The following is a 23919-nucleotide window of genomic DNA, read 5'->3' as shown; positions in this document are numbered from 1 at the left end:
AGATCACGTGGGTATTTTAACACCAGTCATGCAAATGTAGACCTTGTCTAAAGCCACCACTTCTGCATGCATTTTCCAGAGCTCAGGATTCAGGGAAAGTATTCATCTGAGCTCAGCACTACACAAACAGACAGAACCCACCCAATACAGTGGTGCTGGCCCTTTAAAGCAGCACTATCAGAGGAAGAGATGAAGGAAGCACAGTGCGGTATCTCTGGACAGCTACAGCGATCCTTTCTGCATCCAGCAGAACTGATGCTGAACCTGAACAAACTCACTCTGTTGGGTTTGAACAGAACAGCACAGAGCTGTGGGATGCCTGCCCTCTGCAGCACAGGTGGCAGGACTGCCAGTCAAGCACAGCGCTGGGCAGATCCACTGTATGCGAGCTCTCACCTGCTAAGGCAACCCATCCAACCCTGAAATTCAATGCAGCAGTGAAAGCTCTTGTTGAAGATTAAGTTAAAAACCAGCCAGACAAGAATCGAGACACATGTATCCTTTGAGCACTCACAGGTGGTTGTTCCACTGCTCCATCTTTCTGTGAGTGGACAGAAGAATCCTGGGACCAGACTGAGGACTCGGAGAAGGTTCGGCTGCGGGCAGACTTCAGGTTGGGGGTTCCTGGAACCGACAGCTGCTCTACCTCCTCATCTTTTTTCAAAAGGGAAGCAAAGTCGATGCCAGATCTCAGGAACTCTGCATAGGTAGCTTTCCCCACCATTTTACCCTACAATTAATATAAGCTTTGATTATCTTCATTATACACTTTCTGTAAAGGACAATTTTTCCTATCTACCCTTGCTGCCTCTGAGGTTCTGCAGCTGCTGAGCACTCATCCCACTGCAGTAACTGAGCTGACGGCTCCAACTATCAGCTCCTCGTTTAGAAGAGCAGAAACAGTCTCTTCACCCTCTAACCAGTCTCTTCCCGGCAGCTAACAAGTCCAAGGAGCATACAAATGGGATGATAAAAGTCCTAGTTACAAAGAATTACCTCCTTGAAGAAGCTGTGGGAGACAGCCATGCAGCTTTAGGATAAGCTATTGAACTACATGCATACACATCAGTGTTTTTATACTACACCATGCTAGGGGTAAATACTAGCTTAATTTTCTGGTCCTCACAGATCTGCAAGGAGCAAGCTAAACCATTTCTCCACTTCTTACAGCTCTATCACAAACTAATTTCTAGAAAGCTACCGTAACTTTTAAAGAGATCTGAATGGGAGGAAAAAGACGGCTAATGTCCTTTTTGCAACTTTGTGATGCATGAAAAGTAATTTGAAGTACTTCACTACCCAACCTTAAAAAAATCCCCCAAACCAGCTGAAGATCTTGCATCTCCCCTCTACCCATGAATATCTGGTACAATAAAGTTTGGAAGGAACCAGTTTTGCTGAAGGCCTGCTCATTCTCAAAGCTATCTGTGACCATTTCTCAGCCTTAATTTAAAAAATGGACTGGTTGCAAAATCAATGCAGTTCTTAACTCACACAAAAGTGTAAGAAACAAGAATAAAAGCCAAGCATTAACATAGTATCAAACTAAGTAATTCTCACCATATATTTTATATATATGCAAGAAAAACACAGTATGTAATATTACATATATGCATGACAAAATTCAGAAACAGATTTTTCAGGTAAGGTATTCTAAGAAAAATCAACTTCGTTAATAATTATTAATCTTTAAAAAAAACATACATGGTCATTAGTAGACACAAAATATATTTACAAACTAAAAATAAGAGTATTTAACTGTTTGGTTTCCATTCCTAGATCAAAAAGGATAATTAGAAATACATGAGATATAAACACTAAAATCACTTACATCTTTTAAAATTAAAATCTGATTTGCAGCACGGAGATATTGCAATTGGTGAGTGACCAAAACAGAGATCTTCTGATGTAAGGCCTGACAAATACATCTGCAAAGAGATGGAAAAATTAATCAAAAAATAAAGGATCCTAAAGCATTTTGACTATTTCTGAAAAACATCTTCTATTCAATTCTACAATGTTTAAAATAAAAAAATATGTTCATGCTTATTAGATTTATAAAAATTACACTTAACAAACGTTTTCCTTATTTAACTTTTTAAGTTTTCAAGGTACGGAAGAGAAATTTCATATTTCTGGTCTGGGGTGAAAGAGAAGGAAATATCATAAGGACACTTCATTAAAATTGCCTTAAGCATCCTCCTAATAAATGCACATGTCATAAGCTGAATTGCAAAGAAGGTATTTAACAAAAATTAAATTAACAGAAAGAGAAAGCAGAGCAACATACTGTGGACAATTATGGAAAAATACAGTAAATAAAATTTCTCTGAGATGAGCTTTCACAGCAGCTGTAACAGTGAGCCAGTGAGAGCTCTGGAGAAGTAAACAGTACTATTGATTTGACCTACATCCAGGTATGCATTGAGGTAGAGGAGCAAGATCTTTCAACCACCTCTGACCTTTTCCCATGGAAGCAGGGCTTACCTTCCTCTCCAAGTACCTTGCCTGCTTACCCTAGAGGCTTCCCCAGAAGTTTGCGATTTGAAGAGAGAAATGAAGAAGGAACTGGGCACACCAGAACCAGTTGGCAAGCGCAGTTCAATCCCATACAATTTTAGCAGAAAAGATATCTGGTATCTTTTTAATAGAGCCTTGAAAGGTTGCCAGAGAAAAAAAAACAACAACAAAACCAACAAACAAACAACCAAAAATATAGCAGTGGAGCAACGGTTTACAAGGAAAGAGGCCTGCATGCATGCTCTTCATGTACAACAGGGACAGCAGAGACACAACTGTAATCCAACACCCAACACTACTAACACTCTTATTTGCCTTCATCCACACAGTACAACAGCAAGGAGACAAACCCTTCGAGAGGACGTCCCTTTCTCAACTATTCATTATCTTAAGAAAACAAGGAAAACTGATATTGTCTAGAACTGAAGTGTTCAGTGAAGGTGTATACATTTGCATTTTCCATTTGTATCAGGAGTGCCTTTTTGAAGATCTCCTAGTTGTCTCAACTCAATCTGCTGTTGCTTGTACTGTTGAGTAATACTGGGGCCCATGAAGTGGACTTCTAGACAAAACAAAGTGGGAACACACATTTCAGTAGCACCCCTCATCTGTATTCAGCTGATGAGGAATGAAGCCTGAAGGGCCAGGCTGCAGCCAGCTCAAAGCGTAACCTTCTGAACTGCACTGGGACCTAAGCATCGCACATTTTTCTTCACAGATCTGCCCCTGTTGGCTGATTTTCACTAACATGCTAATTCCCATTTGCTAACATGACAAAGAAGGGTAGCACTCACCACAAAACAAACACCACCCCACGCCCCCTCCCAAATTCTCTCTCTCCAGTCTCCAAAAGACACAAGCAAAACCACAGCAATCCAGTAGTACAAATTCAAAGCAGAAATGCAAATAAGCAGTAAGAGGAGTAAGGCAGAAAAAAAACCATTATCTTAATAGCAATATCATCATAATGCTTACTGTGTTTCATGCTTTCATGTTGTATATTCAATTAGCTCCCTACACAGCTTTTAACATCTATTTTAGCACTCCTACAAAGACTGTAGAAAGTAGAGTACTATAAAATGGTTAATAGCAGTACTAGTCAGCATAATTACATGCAGAAAGTATATTATAGTGTTCCAAATAAACTGTGCAGAAAAGTTAAAAGCAACATTCTGCCTGACAAAGTTACATGCTTGCTATGCAGCATTCAAAAAGTACCTATAAACCCATGATGTCATTCTTAGGTAGCCAAGGTAACAATTAATCAAGGTATTTGCAGCTGCATAACTATTTGAGCAGCTGCAACTATCTATACACCAAGCTCTTCATGGGAGTATTATTCTGGTGTGGTTACTGTCCACCCTCTGAGCAGTCACTGAAACAAGCCACATGACAACTAAAGCACCAGCTGAAGACATGCAACAAAACATAATCTTCAACAAAACCTGTGCAGAGAACGAGACAAAGATCAGAGAGGCTACAGGTTATTTACTTGCCTAGCAGGACAAATTATTATGGCCAAAACAGAATATATCAAGTATTCACCATGGAATTCCCTTACATAGTCCCACATCCTATATACCACTTTGATCACTGGATTTTCTGTGTGCCAGATGTATGTCTAATAGCTTATTGGGACAAACTAGCTACTAGAAAATCCAATGGCTGAAAACCTTTAAATTTTGATCCTGAGTCATGGTGAGACTACTGCACTTCAAGTTTGCATTTGGAGGCAAAAAAAAAAAAAAGAAGAGGGGGAAAAAAAAGTGGGTTATCACAGCATCAGACCAAGCCAATTAGAACCATCAGAGCTGTCAGCACAGCATCCTGCGTGATCTTGATCTTGGGACGGAAAGCAAAAATGACCTCTGTGGAAATATAGATTTCCACTGATGTATCAGGTCATTCAATTGAGAATTTTTTAAAAACCCAACAATTCTCGATTTCATGTCTATCTGGGTAGAAAGAAGCTAGCTGAATAGTTTGTTGATAACAGGTGAGTAGAAAAATTGTTGTCACAATTCACTGGCACAAGCACACGGAGGAAAAAATCTCAACAAAGAGCATATACTTAGATCTATTACTGAGTTAAACAACTCACTGCTCAGACAGCTCAGTAGAAAATTTTGCCATTTAAAATACTGTATCATCATCAAGCACAGAAGTTGCAAAACTAGTCAAATACTAAGTATATACCTAATGTCTGTTTCAAAATACCAAACTACTTGAGGTTTAGGTTCAAAACCTTTTTTTTTTTTTTTTTTTTAAATATTCTCTCTCCCATTTGACAACATCCATTCTGCAGTTTACAGTGAGCATTATGTTTGTATGGGGCCTTGGCTGACACAGAAGACTGAAGCCAGAGTTCAAAGAGAGGCTCGGCAAAACTGAATATGATAAAAGGGCTGGCACAAAACTCGGAGAACTCACTGAATTTAGTGAAAACTTGGTATTGACTTAGAACTGAAAAAGAAAAAAAAAAACAAACCCAAAATAGTCTGTAAGTGTTTATGTTTTTAACTGGTTCACTAAGGCCTAGTTTCATCATGCATCTATTTTTAGAAATACCGCTCTCTGGAGCTGAAGAAAAGCAACCATCAGTTCTAGTGAAACACCTAAGTCTAGGTGAACCACCATCTGCAAGTGTCTCCCTTTCTCACTGATGATACAGAGATTTCAGAGAAAGCATGCCTCAACAGTGGCCATACCCAGTCCAAAGGCTGAGATGTCTGCAGGAATATGCCCCGAACTACCACCACCTTCTTATACATTGTTAAAAACCACACTAAGTTCACCTTTCTTGTGCTTCTCTTAGTCTTGAGAGGCCTACTGTTAGTTAGACTGTGAGCACATTTAATGCATGACAACAGGACAAATTACTGCACAAACTGCAGTTGCCAGTGCACATTCATTAAATACACAAGCGTGCACACACACATGCACATGTGCACTCAGCCAGATGAGACTCAAACAGAGAAGACCCAAAGGTTCTTCAGCTTCTTCAGTACAAGGAAGAGGGGGATGAAGGGACTATGAAAGTTGCATCCTCTTCCCCAAGTATCAATTTAAACTTAAAAGCATTCCTGACAGATATTGAATGGGTTGTTTAAACTTGGCAATAGAAACTTCAGCACCCCTGAAAATGTATTCCAGGGCAAGCTACCTTCACCATTACAAAATTTTTCTCTGAAGTCCAAGCTTACATCTTTTGGTGGAATTTCAATCCACTACTTCCCAAAGGTCAATAGACCAGTTTATTTCTGTGTACAAAGTCCCTTCATACATTAAGTCCTTCTTCTCCAGACAAGGAAGAAAACCCAAAAAGTCCCCCAAACAGACTACTTTTTTCTTCTAAGTGACAATAGTTTTGTCTTTTTTTTTTTTTTTTTTTTTCTTTCTTCCCCACCCTTGACACCTGAATGTTCTTGATGGCTACACTGGAGTCTGAAGCTGGTCTACATTTTTTGGAAGTGCACAAAATTGAAACATTTTTCCAATTGAGACCTTACAGGTACAAAACATAGTAGGAGGGTTACTTTACCTGTACTGCCAGATGCAGTACTGGTCATAAATCCCAGGGCACTGTTTGCTTAACAAGAGCATGGCGTTGCTGACATACTGGATTTGTGATCTACCTCAATCTGCACCTCCTTTTCCATTAAACTGCCACACTACTGATCCCTGCTCATTGTGTGTTCATGAAGTCAAAACTTTGCACTTATCCCTGCTGCACACATCCATTAATTCACATGCTTAACCAAGACTTTCCAAATCCCTGTCTGTCTCCAAACTGCCTGAAGTATTACCTGTTTTCTATCACCTGAAAATGTAGCATCAATGAATGACCTTCATCCATCATCAGGAATACCAGACTCAGGATAGATCTCTTCAGAAATTACACTTTTCCAATTCAACAAAAATAACCAACCAATCAACCAATGCTTTAACAAACCTCAGTAACAGTATACTATCATCCATTTAAAAAACTCACTGCACTTTGACAGCAAACTTCTATAAAATTAAAAAAAATAAATTAGCTTGAGCTTTGATGCTGCAGAACATGCAGCAGAAGACACTTAGAAGGGAGCCTACAACAAAACAGTGCTCCTCTGTGCACAGGCAGTGTCTTGACACTTTCATGAATATGAATCTTCATTTGTTCTTTCTTCCCTATCAGGTTTTATTTTCTTTGAGACAAGTTGTTCTTTAATCTTTTTTAAGTTTTTATCTCCAAGAACCAGCTTTCTTTCACCTCTGCAAAGTGTCTCTTCTTTAATGATTCCACTTTCCTCCTTACTATTCTTTTTGTCTCTCCTTTTTGAAAGTTCGCATGCAAGTTTAACTTTATTCTAGTTAATACGTATATTTGTTTCAATGGAAATAACCATTAAAATTAAAGCACATGCCTAAGTGCTCACAGGCATAATGCCTTTGTTATATTAATTTACTTACTACATTTGCTTTCCTCTCCTTTCCCTTTAAATTTAAGTGGTTTAGAGAAGACAACTCCCCAGTTGTTTTTGCACATTTCAAAGATTACAAAATTTCAGAACAAATTAAAAAAAAAAAAGGTGTGGTATGTTTGCCAGAGACAAAAAGAACACAGACACTGCTATGCTGTTTCTATTTCTGTGCTTATCTTGCTAACTATTTCTCTCCATCTCATGACAAGTTTCAGTCTCCACTGGACTAATGCATAAGGACAACTGCTCCACAAAATCCACTGCCCTGTCCCAGGCACCAGTCAGCAGTGGATGACTGAAAAAAAGTATATAAGCAAATATACAGTGATGCTTCCTTTGATACACATTTCCAGCTTCCAGAGTCCATTTACCAGGGACTTTTTGAGCCAGAAATCTTACTGTTTAAGTAGCTCTCATTAACTTCTCCTACATGAATTTGCATACCTCCTTCCGAAGCCCATTTCTGGTTTAGTATTCATAATACTGTTTTGCAACTGCACCCACAGACCACTAAAGCACACAACTACACTCTAAAGCACACAACTACACTCTAAAGCACACAACTACACTCTAAAGCACACAACTACACTCTAAAGCACACAACTACACTCTAAAGCACACAACTACACTCTAAAGCACACAACTACACTCTAAAGCACACAACTACACTCTAAAGCACACAACTACACTCTAAAGCACACAACTACACTCTAAAGCACACAACTACACTGGGGTTCTGCAAGTGGGTTTTTTTGCTTTTATATTGTGTGATTTAAAACAAAAAAAACAACAAAACCAACCCCACATGCATTTCTGCAAAGCAAAAACTGTAAAATTTTACAGTTTTTGAAAACACAATGTACAGCAACCACACTTATGCTTTTCACTTTCTGGAAAAAAAAAAAAAAAACCAAACAGAAAAACCCAAACCCCAAAATCTCAAGCAACATTACTATCATGTATTCATACCTCTTAAATATATTCCCTACGATAAACACAACGAAGTTCAACAAATTTCAATTGTATCATCTAAATGTAAAGGTATAACTAATATGTTTTTAAGATCAACACCTGTAATACAAAAAAGATGTACAGGCCATTCAAGTTTGCACAGTACTTCTCATTAGGGCTATAATGACTGCAGTGGTATCAGAGACATCATGGGTATGGTCCAGGTATGAAACACAAAGTGGGAAATCTTAGAGCTATCCTTGATTTAGAGAGATCCCACCAGCAAGGGAGCAAAGTGAAATCCTTTAATTTACACACCAACTCCCTTGTACACTTGTCACCACTGGACAAAGCATGTAATATGTATACGTCTTTAAACACAGCATTGGAAAGTACATGCCAAGGTTATCTTTGCTTGGTTCCTCTGACACACTGATTGTGTCCGTAATCCCTCTACAGAAACGAGACATGCTAGCTTTTATCTGCTAGTTTTACAAGACTGATGAGCTCCACTTGTTTTTAATTACCTACACCACCATAACAGCACTTTTTCCTCAAAGTTCCAACGTTACAGGAGATCTACAAACTTTGAGACATACGAGATGGAAGCATTCATGGACTCCTATGGGTTTAAAAAAATCAAATTACTTTAAACAGACAAAGTAAATATTCAGATCTGTATATCTAATTAAAAAAACCCCACAACCTCTTTTCCTCATTTTCCCCACTTCATTTTGCTTCTCCCTTCAAACACTTCTGGGGCTTAGGTAAGAACACACTGAGAAATTCAGGGCCTCTTAATCCATACCCTTTGCATGATGGAATTTCCTGCTCTCCTTCGCCATCAGTTCAATTCTTCCTCACCTTTTTCTGTAATTACAAAGGACACCTTTGCTACAAACCCATGCCTGCTCCCTTCCCTCTCTTGCAGAGGAACGCTCAGTCACCTCAGATGGCAATGGAGAGAGCTTCCTTCAGCTTTCAGGACACCTGGTCAACTTGCCAGGTGACTCTCTGATCAGCCTCAACATATGGTTGCCGTATGACCCCTTGCCCAGTTACATGTCCCTTGATTCCTGTGGGAGGTCATTGCCTAGTACAGAGGTGCTCCATCTGAATAAATGCTGAAGTTCATTATTGTGCTGTGATAAATGCAGTGGATTCTTCTGCAGCTTTTATCTAGCTCCAGAGGCAAAACTGAGAGAGAGAAGACAAATGACCATACATTCAAAACAGCTTCCTGTTAAAACAAAAAAAGATTTGCAGAATTCTGTTTGATAGTAGGAATGATACACTAGCATACCACTCCCAGGCATCATCACAACTTTAGGTCTGATTTTAAAAGATTCCCAAACCGTCATGCAACTCTGTCTACTCTCACAAGCACGGAAGAGGAACAGAAAGAAATCAGGCTGATTATCAACAGCTTCTGTAAATGGAAAAGATACAAGGGAAGAACAATACCTACAGAAGAGCATCTGTCTCAATAGACTGACGGAATATAAATTTCACTCTTTAGAACACCATTTTTGAGTGAGTATCACTGACATGACACAATTTAATTTCTATCCAAAGAAAGATCTCAAACCATATAATCTACAGAAATATGTTTACAAAGATGTACAGGGAGAGCAGGAAATTTCTTGGGATCTAACCACAACTGAATGATTTTCTCAGAACAACACAGGCTATTCCAAATTTCATCACACAAGGAAACATGCCACTGTATCTGTATGGCTGTCCCTCATTTCAAAACAACACATTCCTTAAAAGTTAATGAAAAGCTATTTTTTAAAATCTATATATAATATATGCATATTTTCATATACATACACATATACAAAACCAGAGAACTATACTGCTGCTCCCAATTGAGAAAAGGCTGAAGCATGCCTTCTGTTAACTATCAAGAGAGTTCAAAGGAAAAAGAAGCTACAAATAACACAAAAATAAGCAATCTCCAGTTTATACCTTACTAGGCCCCAAGGAATCTGACCAGGAGAGAGGAATTCATTGGAAAACTGGCTTTATCTGCTCCATCATTTACAGAACAACTTGTCTGTATTATGGAGAAATTTTTAAGAGACACAATCCCTTATTAATAATACCATGGACTGTTTTCCCACTGGAGCTGTGCTACTTGTATTCTTTCTCATTTAAAAAGTATTTATGTATTTTAAACTGTTTACTGCAGTAGCTGAACAGAACAGGGAGAAGCAGCAAATGTAATGAACCAGCCATCCACAGACAGTAGCCTTGGGGAACAACTAGGAACATACCTATCTTTGATGTAAACACAAAGACTAGACACTTCTAAGAAATTAAACATTAATATAAAATTACAAAAAAAAAAGGCGCGAGTGAACCAAACAATACCCACTTCAGATTTTCATTAAATAATTCCCTGTTTCTTCCATCTCATCCATTGTTTTATGCCTCGCGGTTTGGACTCCTGGGGGCAGCTTGTATGAAGTGGTTCTCGGACATTCCTCAGCACCATGTTCTAAGAAATCATTCTTGCCCGAGTGCTCTCTCTTCTCCACATTTCTAGCGCTATTCAGGAAGCATTAAAGATACATGCCCTGCCTTGTTTTTCAAAGTGAGCTACTGAACATAACACTCTCCCCACTATTCCCAGCACCTTCTATAGCTGTCATGAAGGCCTCAGAAAACAACTTCTGTTTGTAAAAAAGCCCTCCCTTAAGATCTTGAACCAGGAGGCATTGCTCAGTGTTCCTTGCTACTACTATTCCACCCAGTCCACTTTTTCCACAAAATGCCTTCATCCTACTTTTTTTTCCTTTTTGCTCAAACTGATCTAGAGTTGGTCAGAAAAAGTAAACAAAAGTAAAGCAAGAACTCTGACTAGTTTTCCGAGTTTCAAATTCTCTGAGATAATCTCCTTATTCCTCCTCATCCCCATACATTTAACAGCAAAACATACACTGTGCTTGCAGAGCAATGGTTTCTAGCTCCTTTACAGTTCCATGCATACAGAAATCCAGACTTCTAGTTTTGCAGTAGGATATAGATGCTCCCAATGTCACAGCTCACATAAAACCTAGAATAAATTGAAGAGTCAACTCTCCTTTACAAGGCACTACTGTACTCCCCTGTTTTCCTCTTTGTGACGAGGCCTTAAGACTTAAGGGAGAGACAGGCTAACAGCTCAGGCAGGTGCACTTTCAGAACTCAGATGCTGGACCTGTAGAGAGCAGTCTTGTGCAGAAACAGAAAAGCAGCAGCTAAAGCCTAGATAGCTGAAACAGGAATTTGCTAGACTATGTGAACTACAGAAGTAAGGAACTCTATCAGTTGTGGCAAGTGAAAATGATCCTGCACAAAATAATGAAAATGAAGTCTACATATCATAAAACTCTTACTCCATACTGGCTAATGGAAATAAATAGTAGCCATTTGAAGAAATCAAGAAAAAAAAACAAAATGTTGATGGGGTTTCATAAGGATCTCCAGATTTGAAACTGCAAGCATCAATGGGATGTACAATTTTCAAATTTAGATACTAAAAGCTTCCCAACCTGGGGAAAAAGAACATGTATGCAATGCTAGTCAATGCAAATTCTACGACCATTTCTGCAAGACAAGTTTTTATGATTGTCTAGGGATGGAGAGGAGGGAATAACAGTAAAACCAAATTAATTCATGTATTTGAAGCATGGAATTCAAAGGATGTAAGTACGCTCAAGAAAATACTCTCAATTAAGGTTTCAACCAAAGTCCACTGAATTTGTTCTACTTCTAATAAATTATAGATTATACCTTTTGATACCAAGAGCCACAAGCTATGAAGAAGCAAGGACAAAACACAACCTGGGAATAACTGGATTATTCTCATACGCGCTACATGCCGTATATTAGGCAGTTTGAAAGCAGACAGAGAAGAGGAAAATTACGGAGATAGGAACCTGATTTTTAATGAACACCCTCCTATTTCTTCAGGAATAGAGGAAGGTCCAGTATCTCTCTCTTTCATGGTAAGTTTATACATTCTTTTTTCCTCTACTTCTGCTCTCCACAGAAACAGGGCCACAGTTCCCTGTTTCACCTACCTGAGAGAAATTTCAACCATTCCAGAACCAAAATGAAAAATCACTCAAGAATCTAAGAGAGTTCTGTCCTTTTCTTTAGCCACTTAATTGAAGTGTTTATTACTACATAAATAAAGCTGCAGCAAACTAAGAAGTGATTGAAAATACCATCCTATGTTATTCTTCACGCAGTATTAGTATTCATAAACCCCCATACTCATGTATAAAATTGGACATTTTCCTCAAGAAAATGCCATATATTCCCTAAGAATAATTCTAATTATAGTATCTTCAAAATAGACTTTTCCGGGTCTTTTAAAAATAAAGAACAAAATGAAAGACAGAGGAAAAAAACTATACCTCTTCCAAATACATAAAATAGAGGAAAAATAAATGCAGAAAGTGAATGCATTAAGTTTTGTGAAGAGATACACTTCCCCAAAAATGCTTTCTCAAGTTTTTCTGTAAGGAGTTAGAAGATAACAATTATATTTTAAATTAAAATAAAGCAGTAACATACTTTTCAAACAAATGTCTTCCAACTTCAGCATCTACTGCACTCAGTGGATCATCCAAAAGATAGATGTCTGCATCCTGATACACAGCTCTAAAAGGGTTAAAGAAAAGTCAGTATCAAAGTTTTACATCTGTTTACTTCAGCCACTAATGTCTGACAATTTGTAAATTTTAGAAACAGCAAAAACACTAGCCTGGCCAGGTTTACACGGGCCTTCTGTCCTCCACTCAGTGTAGCTCCACGATCTCCTATTACTGTTAGGTCACCATTTTCTAATAATTCCAAGTCCTGTGAACGTCAAAGAACAGATGGCAAGATTTAAAAAAAAAAAGTATTTCCTTATTTGAAATATATTATCTCACATTAAAATACAAGGATTCATACTAAATTAAATATCTACAGGTATTTTATGACTTTGTACCTTCAGCAAAAGATAATCAAGAAAGGAGGAAAAATAGGCGAGATCTTAAAGTTCACTCTTTCTACAGCTTTGCCAGAGGGAAGTGGACTACTATTCTTAGTGCTTACAAGGAATATTTGCTGTCAATTCAGAAAATCAAACTTATGAAGTATAGCAGTAAATTAATTATTATTTACTAGGCAAAATGAGCTGTCACAATAAAAAAGCCTGAACTATTATCAGTAAATTATCTTTAATTTGCAAATGTCCCTAAAAATTGCATTACTTTTATTCTTACTGCGATATATCCAAGAAAAATAACCACAACATTCATCAGACAAATTTGGTTAATTTACAGGGCTTGGGACTACAAGTAAGAGAACAAAATTGTATTATTATGTCATAATATTGTAATTCTTATTCAGGAAGAATACTATTCTTAACAGAAATTTTATATTAAGCTATATAACATATTCTGAAAGTTTATTCACAGCTTTTATAAGATACATAAATTTGAAAGAAAACTATGAAAGCAAATCTACCATCAAATATGAAGTGGGGTTTTTTTAAATGCAGTTTGCTGTCTTTTAAAGTCACTAAAACCTTAAGTTTAGACAACAGCATATGACTAAATATCAGCAGGAGATATTAAAACTCTATCTACCATGTGTAAAAAACCTTGCAAAAAATTTTCATCACAGTAACCATCTGCTTTTCACCTGTGTCGCTGCTGACAGGAATATCATAACATGCTGCATAAAACCTTTTTAGCTGCCAAGCAAAATGTCTGTTTCTTGACAAATCTGGCTTAATCCTCTTCCGTATCTCATGTCAAACTCCTTTGCGCATAGACCTTTCAGAAATATTTTTTTATAAAACTACTTGGGCTCAGCAAGTTCTCCCACATATAGCACTAAGGTTCTTTTGATAGCCGTTAGCAACGCACAATACATGACACACATGACATTTTTTTTTAAAGCGTATAAAATATTTACAAAATGGAAGTCTCAAAATAGCGCTAGCTTGATCATTTATTTGCCACCTTTTATTGCATTTACACACAGATCTACCACAATGCCACGGAAAAAGGCTAAACGTTATTATGAAATTAAATAATTGGGAATAGCTTTTTCCAAATTTGTCTGTGCTTCGTATAAACTACATCTCCCTCTAGTGAAATATTTAAGAATTACAAGAATATGCTTACACACAAATGTCAGATTAATTGCACATATTATTAAGCAATAGGATTTCGCACGCTACTAATAATAATCAATTCTATATATTATAGATTGCAACATGTACCCCAAGTCTGAAAGAATATTAAATAAAAATAAAGATCATGAAAATAAAATACACAAAGAGAAAACCATACCTTTTTAAGAGCACAGACTTTTAAAACTTTTTCATATTTTTCTTTCTCATATTCCTTGTCAAACAGTATATTACTTCTTACTGTACCAGAAAACACCCAAGGCTGCTGGGAAACATAGGCAATTCTTCCAGTAACGTTTATCAAACCTTTGTCTTTAGGAAGCTCACCAAGCACAGCACTTAAGAGTGAAGACTGGAAAAGATTAAATAAATAAAATAAAAATTGAAAAGTTTAATTGCATTAAAGACATCACAGAGACTGAGCAGTGTTTACTGGCACTATGGCCTACTTCATCCCGTCATTCAAATTAATGCTAACAGCAGAAGAGCACTAGTACTCTTCACATGCATTCTAGAAGCAACATACAAAGTGCTGTTTAACACTGAACCACCTCCTCCCCACCTCCAGAAGGACATCTGCTTTTCCTGAATGCCAGTATCTTGATGTGAAACGTTATTATACCACAGAAAGTTTCAAGTCACATTCAACAGATTCATAAAAACCCCACAGAACTGAGCAAACATTGACTTACTTTTCCAGCTCCTACAGGACCAACCACAGCCAATAATTCTCCTCGTCTGACAGTAAATGATACTTGTTGAAGTGCTGGGCTTTCTAAACTCTGTGGATTTGAGAAAAAGTCAGGCTTCCTCAGTAATGAAATACACACCATCAAAACAACTCTTTAGAAACAGAAAACAACGCACAGAAACCACTATAAACTAGCAACCCATATGCCCACCATATTTTCATGCATACAGTTTGACACTTCAGTAATTCACAAACACTTTTGAAAGGCCCTGATCCTTCACCACAAACAAGTAACACAGATAAAACAGCGTTCAAGGAGTAAGGAACCCAAGGGCAGCAGCAGCAGTGCTTCCTCAAAGCCCACACATTCTCACTGCAGCTCAACACGAGGCTGGGGTGGCAGCCTAGGGAACAGGAGCTCTCTGCTGGCCATCACACTGGCACTCATGGTGCCAGCACAGCACGCCCAGTGACTCCAAGTAGCCGGACAAATGCTAGAAAAAGGGGGCAGATGAAGTGCTCTCAGAGCCCCAGGAAAGCCAGGTCTGTGTTTGCTCTAGTCAACCCTCTATCCAAAGTGAAAAGAGAAAAACACCATCTGATTCTATACAACTTTACCTTGTATATCGTGGATTCTCAGAGACTTTTCACATACAACATAATGGGCTATTTGTGTGATAATACAATACCACAGGACTGTTTGTTTAATATTTCTTTTTAGTACGCTACTGATAAGAACTTGTTTCCCAACATACTTTTCACCTCTCCTATCAAGGCTGCAAAAACACCCATTTCTTGTGAAACAAAAGGATGCTCATGTCTTTAATAGCTGTGCTAAACCACAATTCCTAAGGGCCTGGTGCAGCTCCCTCTCATTAAAGCAAAACACCCTTGTAACAGGATCCGCCCTTACATGCATCTTAGATCGCACTAAGTATGACTGACACTAAAATATTTGCAAAGAGGAAAGTATATGCACTTAAGAAGAAAAAAGTATTTCTATTAAAGGACCAAACAAAAACCCAGCCTTAAGCTTCAAGAAGGAAGAGCAAGGTGAAGAATACCTACTGTGCCTCCTGACAGCTTGCCAACTATTTAAAATCTCCAGCCACAGTTTGAAGCTCAAGAGACTGAAGAGGTCACCACATAACCCCACACAGAAGATGCCACATAACCAAGTTCTGGGACTGCAAAAAGGGGAAGCTTGCAACTCGTTTCAAATTATTAGGGAGAAACACAGGTATAGCATCCATCCACACCAAAGACAGCTGGGATTGCTGGGCTAGCATGCACATGTCCAGTCACACCAGGAGAAATACTTGGTTAAGCAGCACTGTACCTAGAGCTCAGAGCTGCACGTCCCCCATCACAGCTCCCACTGAATATCGCAGAAGCACCACAGGGTTCACACAGTATCAGAGTCACACTGTGAGAACCCAAACTTGTTTATATTGTGCAACTCCACAAAACTACTTTTGTTGCTATTATTAATTTCCACAAGGTGGCATCAATGCGGCTTTTTTTTTCTCCACCCTCTGCTCTCAATCAGCATTTTAGCATGAATTTAATTTCTCCGTCCAGAGTACACAGTTCAGGTGTTCAGCTAGTGCTAAGGTCAGCAGAACTCTACCAACTTATGGTATGGCAGCCAAGGTTGGATTTTTTTTAATGCAAAGTTTGTATCTTTTATTAAATCAATTAATCTATATAGAAAAAGTAAATAAGCTTTCAGACACGCAGGCCCTTCTTTAGACTTACTGAGGCTGTGCTTCTGTATTCACAAATGTGCAAAGATATTTCCTCCCACACTCAGGTATTTAAAAAAGTATATCATAAGAGCCTAAAAACATTATAGAAAATTTTTAAAAAGTTTTTAAACTATTTCCCAAGTATTGTATATTAAAGCAGTATTGTAAGAATAGATACAAAGTAGTAATGCAAACAAACAGCATGGCCACAAACACCTAAGGGACATGGCATTTTAGCGAAACAGCATTCATTAAATACAATTTGTCCTGAACTCATCACACTTATTTTTAGGCACTAAACTGAGCCACTTAAATCAGAGCACAGACTAATATTACAGTTAAGTTCATCTGACAGCTCATTACCACAAATGTCCCAGCTCTTCTGTGCCCTGTCAACTATCCATGTGTTTCATTTCCCTTCTTCTGCCACTTGCTCTTGCTTAACCTTGCAAACAGTATGGTCATGGGACTCAGCTATGAGAAAACAAATCACATTAGCAGTGATTCATTTTCTATTGTTTTATCCCTCTGAACTGGTTCATCACAGGGTCATACATACAAGCATTGACACCACAAGGGAGGGAACAGAGACACAGAGTGCGAGGACAGGAGGACATAAGAAGAATGATCCTCCAGGGACAGCAACTCCTTAGGTATGCTTGAGCAGACCTTACACACCCTACAGTTAAAAGAAGCAATTCATCCCATCTGAGGGATGCAGAGATCATATATTGCACGGAAGTACTATACTAGTTATGCTCCTCATTTAAGTGACTAAGATTACAAGGGACAAATTTGGCCTCTGTTCAAATGCTTGAATTTCAAATCTGAAGTTGTTCAGTTGAGCAGACAGACTGTTCTGTAAACTCAAGGCGCATCATTAAAAACCTCCAGTGAAACCCTACTTCCATGTGGGTTATCGGACTAGCGTGCGGTACTCAAGATAATACTTGCCTTAGCAAAACAAGAGTGTGACCATAAATTAATTGGTTTTATCTTTATAATTGATAAACTGTAATACAATACACTATGTTGTTTTCCCAAAAGTCTAGCTAGTAATCTCTTTTTTACTTTCAGTGATTTTGGATTTGTGGGTTGCTGGGTTTTTTTAGTATCTCTTTTGGCTCATGATCTTTAGAAATAAAAAAATTATCATCCAGCTGTACAGCGTCTGTATAGAGATCCAAAGAGTCTTGAGAAACCTAGAGAGGTTAGCAAGCTAAGTCAGTTACTTGACAAAGGATAGCATATTTTCATTATTCCTTTCATAACTCCTCTCTCAGAACTCATCACCTTTTCAGTGAGCAACTCTACAGAATTATTTTGCATCATTTTAAGAGTATATAACAGAAATGTTCTGAGCAGCTCTTAGTAGTTCTGGGAGAACTATTCTTCTCCCATGCACACTGCAATTAAGTATCAAAATGAAAGTTACATTAAGAGTTTGGTGGGTAGTTTCTTGGTTTGGGTTTTTTAAAATCAAAAGGAAACCAGTAATTCCAGTCATGCTGTCCTGCTTTATGCAATATAAACAACTAATGAAAAACACAAAAGCCATTTTATGGGCATATTACGCAACCATTTCCTATAAATTGTTAACCGATACCAATGTTGGTTTGGGAAGAAAACAAAGATTAAGAACTACATTCCATTTTGCATTTATAATGCATTCACCATCAAGTTTTTCATATCAATTAATTTTAAAAAATTTGTTCATTGTCTCAAAGATTTATGTCACAGAGACAATTCTGAGAAAGTCAAGTACAATAACAGCAATTTTCTTTTGTAGCTGAGTAGTAGTAGTAGGTAGATCTTCACATATGTTTTCACAATTTAACTTCCTTAGGACACAGCACATGTAGGGGAAGAGGGTATATAAAGGAAAATGTGTGACATGTTTTAGTTGCATTATATTTATATGCAAAATTCATTTTTAGAGCTTCCAGCATTTCTTGTGGAGACTGAGGCTTCCCTTGTGCAAGGATACCGGCAGCTCGTAATAGCCCAAACAATTAATCACAAATTGCTGCTTACCATAGTAATTGCAGTTTTAAAGCCGAAACAACAATCAATCTTTGTCTTACTTACAGAAAAGGATGCATAATAGATTTATCACCCATGTATTGTCCCATTTTCTAGTCGTTTTCATGGGTTGGGTGCATTTTAAGCAGAGAACAATTCGTAGCTGAACAGTCTCAATTAAAATACACAGAGTAATACATACATGCAGACTAGTCTCTAAAGCTTTCAAATCTGTTATGATAAGTGTAATATTGTACTGTTTCTAGACTAATGGACTGATCAGCATTCAGTTCAAAATAAACCCAACCCACACGCTAACGCCACTTTACTGTGCTGTCTGTCCTTAATTCCGATTTAAGTATCTCGGCTACAATACAGTGCTGTTTAACAAGAGATATTTTCACATAGAAACGCACATATTTTCATTGAGTGTAATATTCAGGAATAGCTACTTTTAAGATACAGTTGATAAGTGTTTTCAGTACTGTTCTACAGAGTTAGCTTAACATACTAAAAGGATTCTCATACACAAAAGATGGAATATAAAACATCACCACACTATACATAGCCATGCTGCTTTCTAGACTTAAAAATGCCTGCAGCACCAATACACATTACATTTAGTAGAAGCAAATTTACCTTATCCCAATAGCAAGTCAAATCTTGAACATGAAGAATGACATTCTCACTATTACCATGCAGTTGTGGCTTGAAGTGTGAGACCTCATCAAGTATCAGAAAGTTCTGCAATAAAAGAAAAGCACAGGATATTGCCTAATGTGAGACTGAGAATGGGAAAGGAACCCAAGCACTTGTTTTTGGAAGCAGCATATAGAACAATAATTATGGGGGGAAGGGGGATAAACAACCACAAACTGATTAAGGAATTACATTTCCAAAGAAATGCTCAACTCCAACAGTGTACCTCTAAGAAACTAACTCCCCCCTCCCCCCAAAAAAAAACCCAAATTGCAGATTTAATAGCATAAAAGTACTAGAGGATGCCACCTGCTCAATAAACAGAATTCCTGAAGCAAATGGACCTTAAGAACCCACGCTGTCTTTTTCCTGAAACACTGACATGTCTTGTAATTGTTTGACTCCCTCCTCTCATGCAGAAGAGGTAAAATCCTCACCCTTATCATTCCACTGCTTTGCTGGTAAAGGCTTATGTTGTTTCACTTGGAAGAATGATGACGATGCAGTAAGAAGCTGTCCACTGTTCCTATTAAGCATTCTTCAAGTGACAAAAAGGTTGGAGAACACTATCTGAACCTCTCCTCCTTTCAAAGTCCACAGCATTAACAAAATAAATTGCTTGCGCCTGCCTAACTGGTCCATTGCACTTTCACTACTGTACTTCTACATTATATCCCAGTCAGAGAACCTTTCCCTCAAGTTGCATAAACATGCACTTTTGTACCACAGCCACACTTCTAGCACACCTTGCCTGACGCTAGGTTATAAATAGCTCAAATACATTTAGAAAGGCAAGGGGCAAATTCTAGAGAAAACTTTCAAGGATAACAGCTACCACAATTTTAAGACAAAACCACAAAAAATTATCATGCTTTGAATCAGAGTATAAAGACCTTAAATAGGCTCTAGCAGACGATACATTGAGAAAAGAAGGAAGGTCTCGATCTTAGAAGTCAGAACTAGTTAACAAGTACTGAGCTAACAGTTTGCAGATGTGAGATAGCTGCTGAAGCCCAACAGAAGTCAGTAACTAAGGGCAAGCAGAAGGAGAATCCCAAGAGTCATGGGAGGGCAGGAAGAGCACTGCTAAGTGTTAACAGGCATAGAGGTACTGCTCAAACTTCAGCTGGCAGGTATCGTTTCAGATCGCAGTGAGAAATCAAGTATTTTTACGCAGCAGTCTGCGGATTCAATGCACATAAACATTTATCTCCATCAAAAGGCAAAAAAGCCAAGCCACACGTGCCTGAGCTCTCTGGCCAAATGAGTATCGCTGAGGGCTGTTTTAGACAGGAAGGCCCAAATGGGTGTGTAAGAGAGAACTTGGGATAAGAGAGTGGTAGGCAGAGAAAGAAACTCCAGACACAGCCTAAATCAGTACTGGGGTGTGTGACTTGAGAAGAGGCCTCAGGAGTGTGATTTGGATTTAGATGATGGCTGAAATACCAAAGCACTTATGAGCAAGAAATCTGTCTCTCATCGGTTCTGCATTTACCAGGAATTTATCTTCTAGCAGTAGCATTCATCCCAGGTATAATTGGTAGTTACCCATTTAAATCAAAAATGTTATACTATCACATATGGCAGATGTCAAATAAAACTACTACAAATGAAGAAATAGTAGTACAGTTAACATGATGAATTTTAAACACTGGGAGAAAAAAAATCAACACTAGGAATAAAACTCTCCAATGCAGTAAGTAACTTAAGCCTTAGAGACTCTAAGTTCTCTTAAAACATTCTTCCATTCTTTTTCTAGTTAATAATCTTTCACACAGATAAAAATAAAGTTGCTACCATCCACAGGATGCTGAGGAGCAAATATTACTTGATATGTGACTGTGTCCTTAAAAGAGAAACCTCTATCTTTTTGACAATTTGTGATTTTTTTGAAGCTGAAACTTAGTGTCTTTTCCGCATGACTGCCAAAATAACCCTCTGGAAAACAGTCACTCTCACTTTGTTTCATGAGGGGACCTTGAGCCTACTGCACCATCACAAAAGAATGAATAAGCTTCAAGAGATGCAGACCAGCTCTCAGATGTGTAGCTAGGGTGAGGGGAAAAGAGCTCAGGTGACACATACAGTAAGGAGACCACTATTCTGCTTGCCACACAGTGCTTATGCATCTATAAATGCATTTAGAGTAAAGGCTACTACTTCCCATTTGACTATAGTTCTTCATTGCCACCTGAAGCATAGTATCTCTTGCTTCGTTTTCTCCATCTGTGTGTACTTTATGACCAGTTCAGAAACCTCACTTGTTCTACAAAACCTAAGAGGAAGCAGCACCTTCTTAAAAAAAAAATGCATTTTCAGTTTTGCCCAAATATACCTAGCCAACATATTCATAATTTTTTTTCTGTACTTTTCACTCTCTTCTTTTAATTCCTTTCCATTTATTTACATTTCAGTAACACATCTTTGGTCAGGCTGCATCTTGTCATTCAGTAGCAAAATGTCCAACCCTGAAATAGTTTGGGAAATTAAAGCTAAAAAGTTGGTGACAGTAACAAGGATGCTACAGATTTATTAGGATAATTCTTTTCCAATGAACCTTGATTCTGGATTTGGTGTCCAAGAACCATCCTTAAGGAACTGTAAATGCAAGGGAACTGGAGCCAGCTGTGAGAAGCAAAATCATGTGACCACTAGGATACTTCAGAAACAAAGAAGGGAAGAATAAAAGGAACAGATTGTCACTGCCTTTGCTCAAGTGCTATTCTGCCATTCCTAAAACATCTCTTTTGGCCACTCACGTCTCTCAACCTGTGCAGCTTGAAAGACCCCTTGAAAGAACACTGCTCTGCAGCTGAACACAGGTATATGAGAGTACAGAAAAGACAGTGTGCAACATCCAGTATCCCAAGCACTTTTCTCCCCTCCCACAGTTTAGTTTAAACAGTAATAATAAATGTTAATGCCTACAATATTGCTGTGGTCATGATTTTCACACATTAACCTTTTCTAACTCCATTTGCATCAACGTTTACAAAATGCTGCTTTGAAGTGCAAAGATTACCTCTTTAATATATATTTTTTGTGAAGGCTTAATACAGCTAGAAAATTTAACAACAAAAAACCTGATTCATAGTATTCAAGCACATGAAGAAAACAAAATGGGAGATTTTTAGCTACTTTCATCAACACATGGCATAGTGACACTACGCAAAGCCATATGATGACATCTAGAGTGTTTGTTTCCCCTATTCTAGACTAACCTGTGGGTTTTTTTGCAAAATTAAGTTCTAAAGTGGATGGCATGCTTTAATTCTGTATTTCAATAACCTGACAATTTGTGATTTTTTATGTTTTAAATTCTAAATGCATTTTGCATTTAAGTCTTTTGCTCTTGCAGTTTATGCTAAAGTACATGCAGCAAACTTGACTATTTTTTTCTCAACACATACTAATCGCAGCAAACCAAACAAAATAAAGTCCATCTGCCAAAACCAGCAGCATTACTTATGTTCATCCTTACTGAATTTGAGTCTTCATTCCAGTATTGAAGGTGTGCACAAGACACCAGCTAGGGCTCATACATGGAATATGAGTATGAATCCTACAGATCCTATTTGCCTGCTTTGTCCTCCAACTCCCAATCCCAACATATCTGCATATTTGTCCACATGTTCTTCTCCAAAAAGGCATACAACACCTCTTTGCACGTACACTTTTCTCCTACATTTCAGCCTGCCCTACCAGTGTACATCACGTGTTTGCACGCGCATAGACAGCAACATGTTCAGTTTTCAAAACAGGTTATTTCACTAAAAATCCTAAACTGCAAAATTAAAACAAGGCTGCTTTTGTCAGTGACATTAAACCAGTGTCAGAATAACAGAAGAAATCCACATACCATTCAAATCAATAACCATACCTTGATTCGTCGTATGCTAACCACTGCTTCGGATACTCTCTCAACAGCCGCAGGGAAGAACAGAGTTACTGTCAGTCTTACTGCACCATACAGGGACACTGCAACAAACACCCGACTTGCAGAGATAACATTGCCAAGGAGTACATATGCCATGAAAGTCATGAACACTGTTATTTTGCTTGCCACAAAGAAAGAGGCTAAGTTCAGTCCTCGAAGGTAGGAGCTTTTCATAACCATGGCAATCTCCTTCCTAAAAATGCAAAATATAAACAATCACATCAATCTCTCTCATTACAGTTGTCTTCAAAAATAGGGTGAGGGAAGCCCACTCTTAGGACTTCACTTTTACATTCTCCCCCTGCACCACCCCAACTCTTATGTAAAGAACTGTGAAGAAAGTATGTTATACGGTAAATAACAAAAGAGAATTTTAAAGGCTTAGAAGTTGAGTGGAGAAAATTATTCTATTTAATATCTTAGTAGCTACAGAAAATTATTACTTTTCAGCAACAGAAAACCAAAATAATTTTTCTTTTCTGCTTTGATCAAACTAGTATTTCAATTCAGATTCTAATCTGCTTCCAATCTTTCTGGGTTGCATACCAGAGCAAAGAGGAAAAAACCCTCTGTAGAAAGGCCAAACACCCACAAACTCCTTATCCTTCCAATATCAAAATCCAGTAGAGTTCAGTCACAAAACTCCTGATAAGACCGACCATACTCTGCAGCTGAAAAAAGAGGGCAACTTCCAAAACTCCAAGAAT

General features: G+C 38.0%; 1 protein-coding gene across 3 annotated transcripts in view; it reads right to left on the bottom strand.

The window, feature by feature from the left end:
* ABCC4 (ATP binding cassette subfamily C member 4 (PEL blood group)) overlaps positions 1-23919 on the bottom strand; it is a 150774-nt gene that overhangs the window by 97497 nt on the left and 29358 nt on the right. For all 3 annotated transcript variants that reach the window (XM_074911542.1, XM_074911551.1, XM_074911560.1), the window contains exons 8-15: positions 23156-23405; positions 19216-19320; positions 14808-14897; positions 14276-14467; positions 12694-12788; positions 12504-12590; positions 1832-1928; positions 515-730 (exon numbers count right to left, since the gene is read on the bottom strand). In XM_074911542.1, coding sequence (XP_074767643.1) covers positions 515-730; positions 1832-1928; positions 12504-12590; positions 12694-12788; positions 14276-14467; positions 14808-14897; positions 19216-19320; positions 23156-23405 — 1132 coding nt within the window. The remainder of the gene's footprint in view (positions 1-514; positions 731-1831; positions 1929-12503; positions 12591-12693; positions 12789-14275; positions 14468-14807; positions 14898-19215; positions 19321-23155; positions 23406-23919) is intronic.

The sequence above is a fragment of the Athene noctua genome, chromosome 1, assembly GCF_965140245.1.
Source record: "Athene noctua chromosome 1, bAthNoc1.hap1.1, whole genome shotgun sequence".
NCBI classification, from domain to species: domain Eukaryota; kingdom Metazoa; phylum Chordata; class Aves; order Strigiformes; family Strigidae; genus Athene; species Athene noctua.
This window is presented reverse-complemented; position numbering and strand designations above follow the sequence as displayed.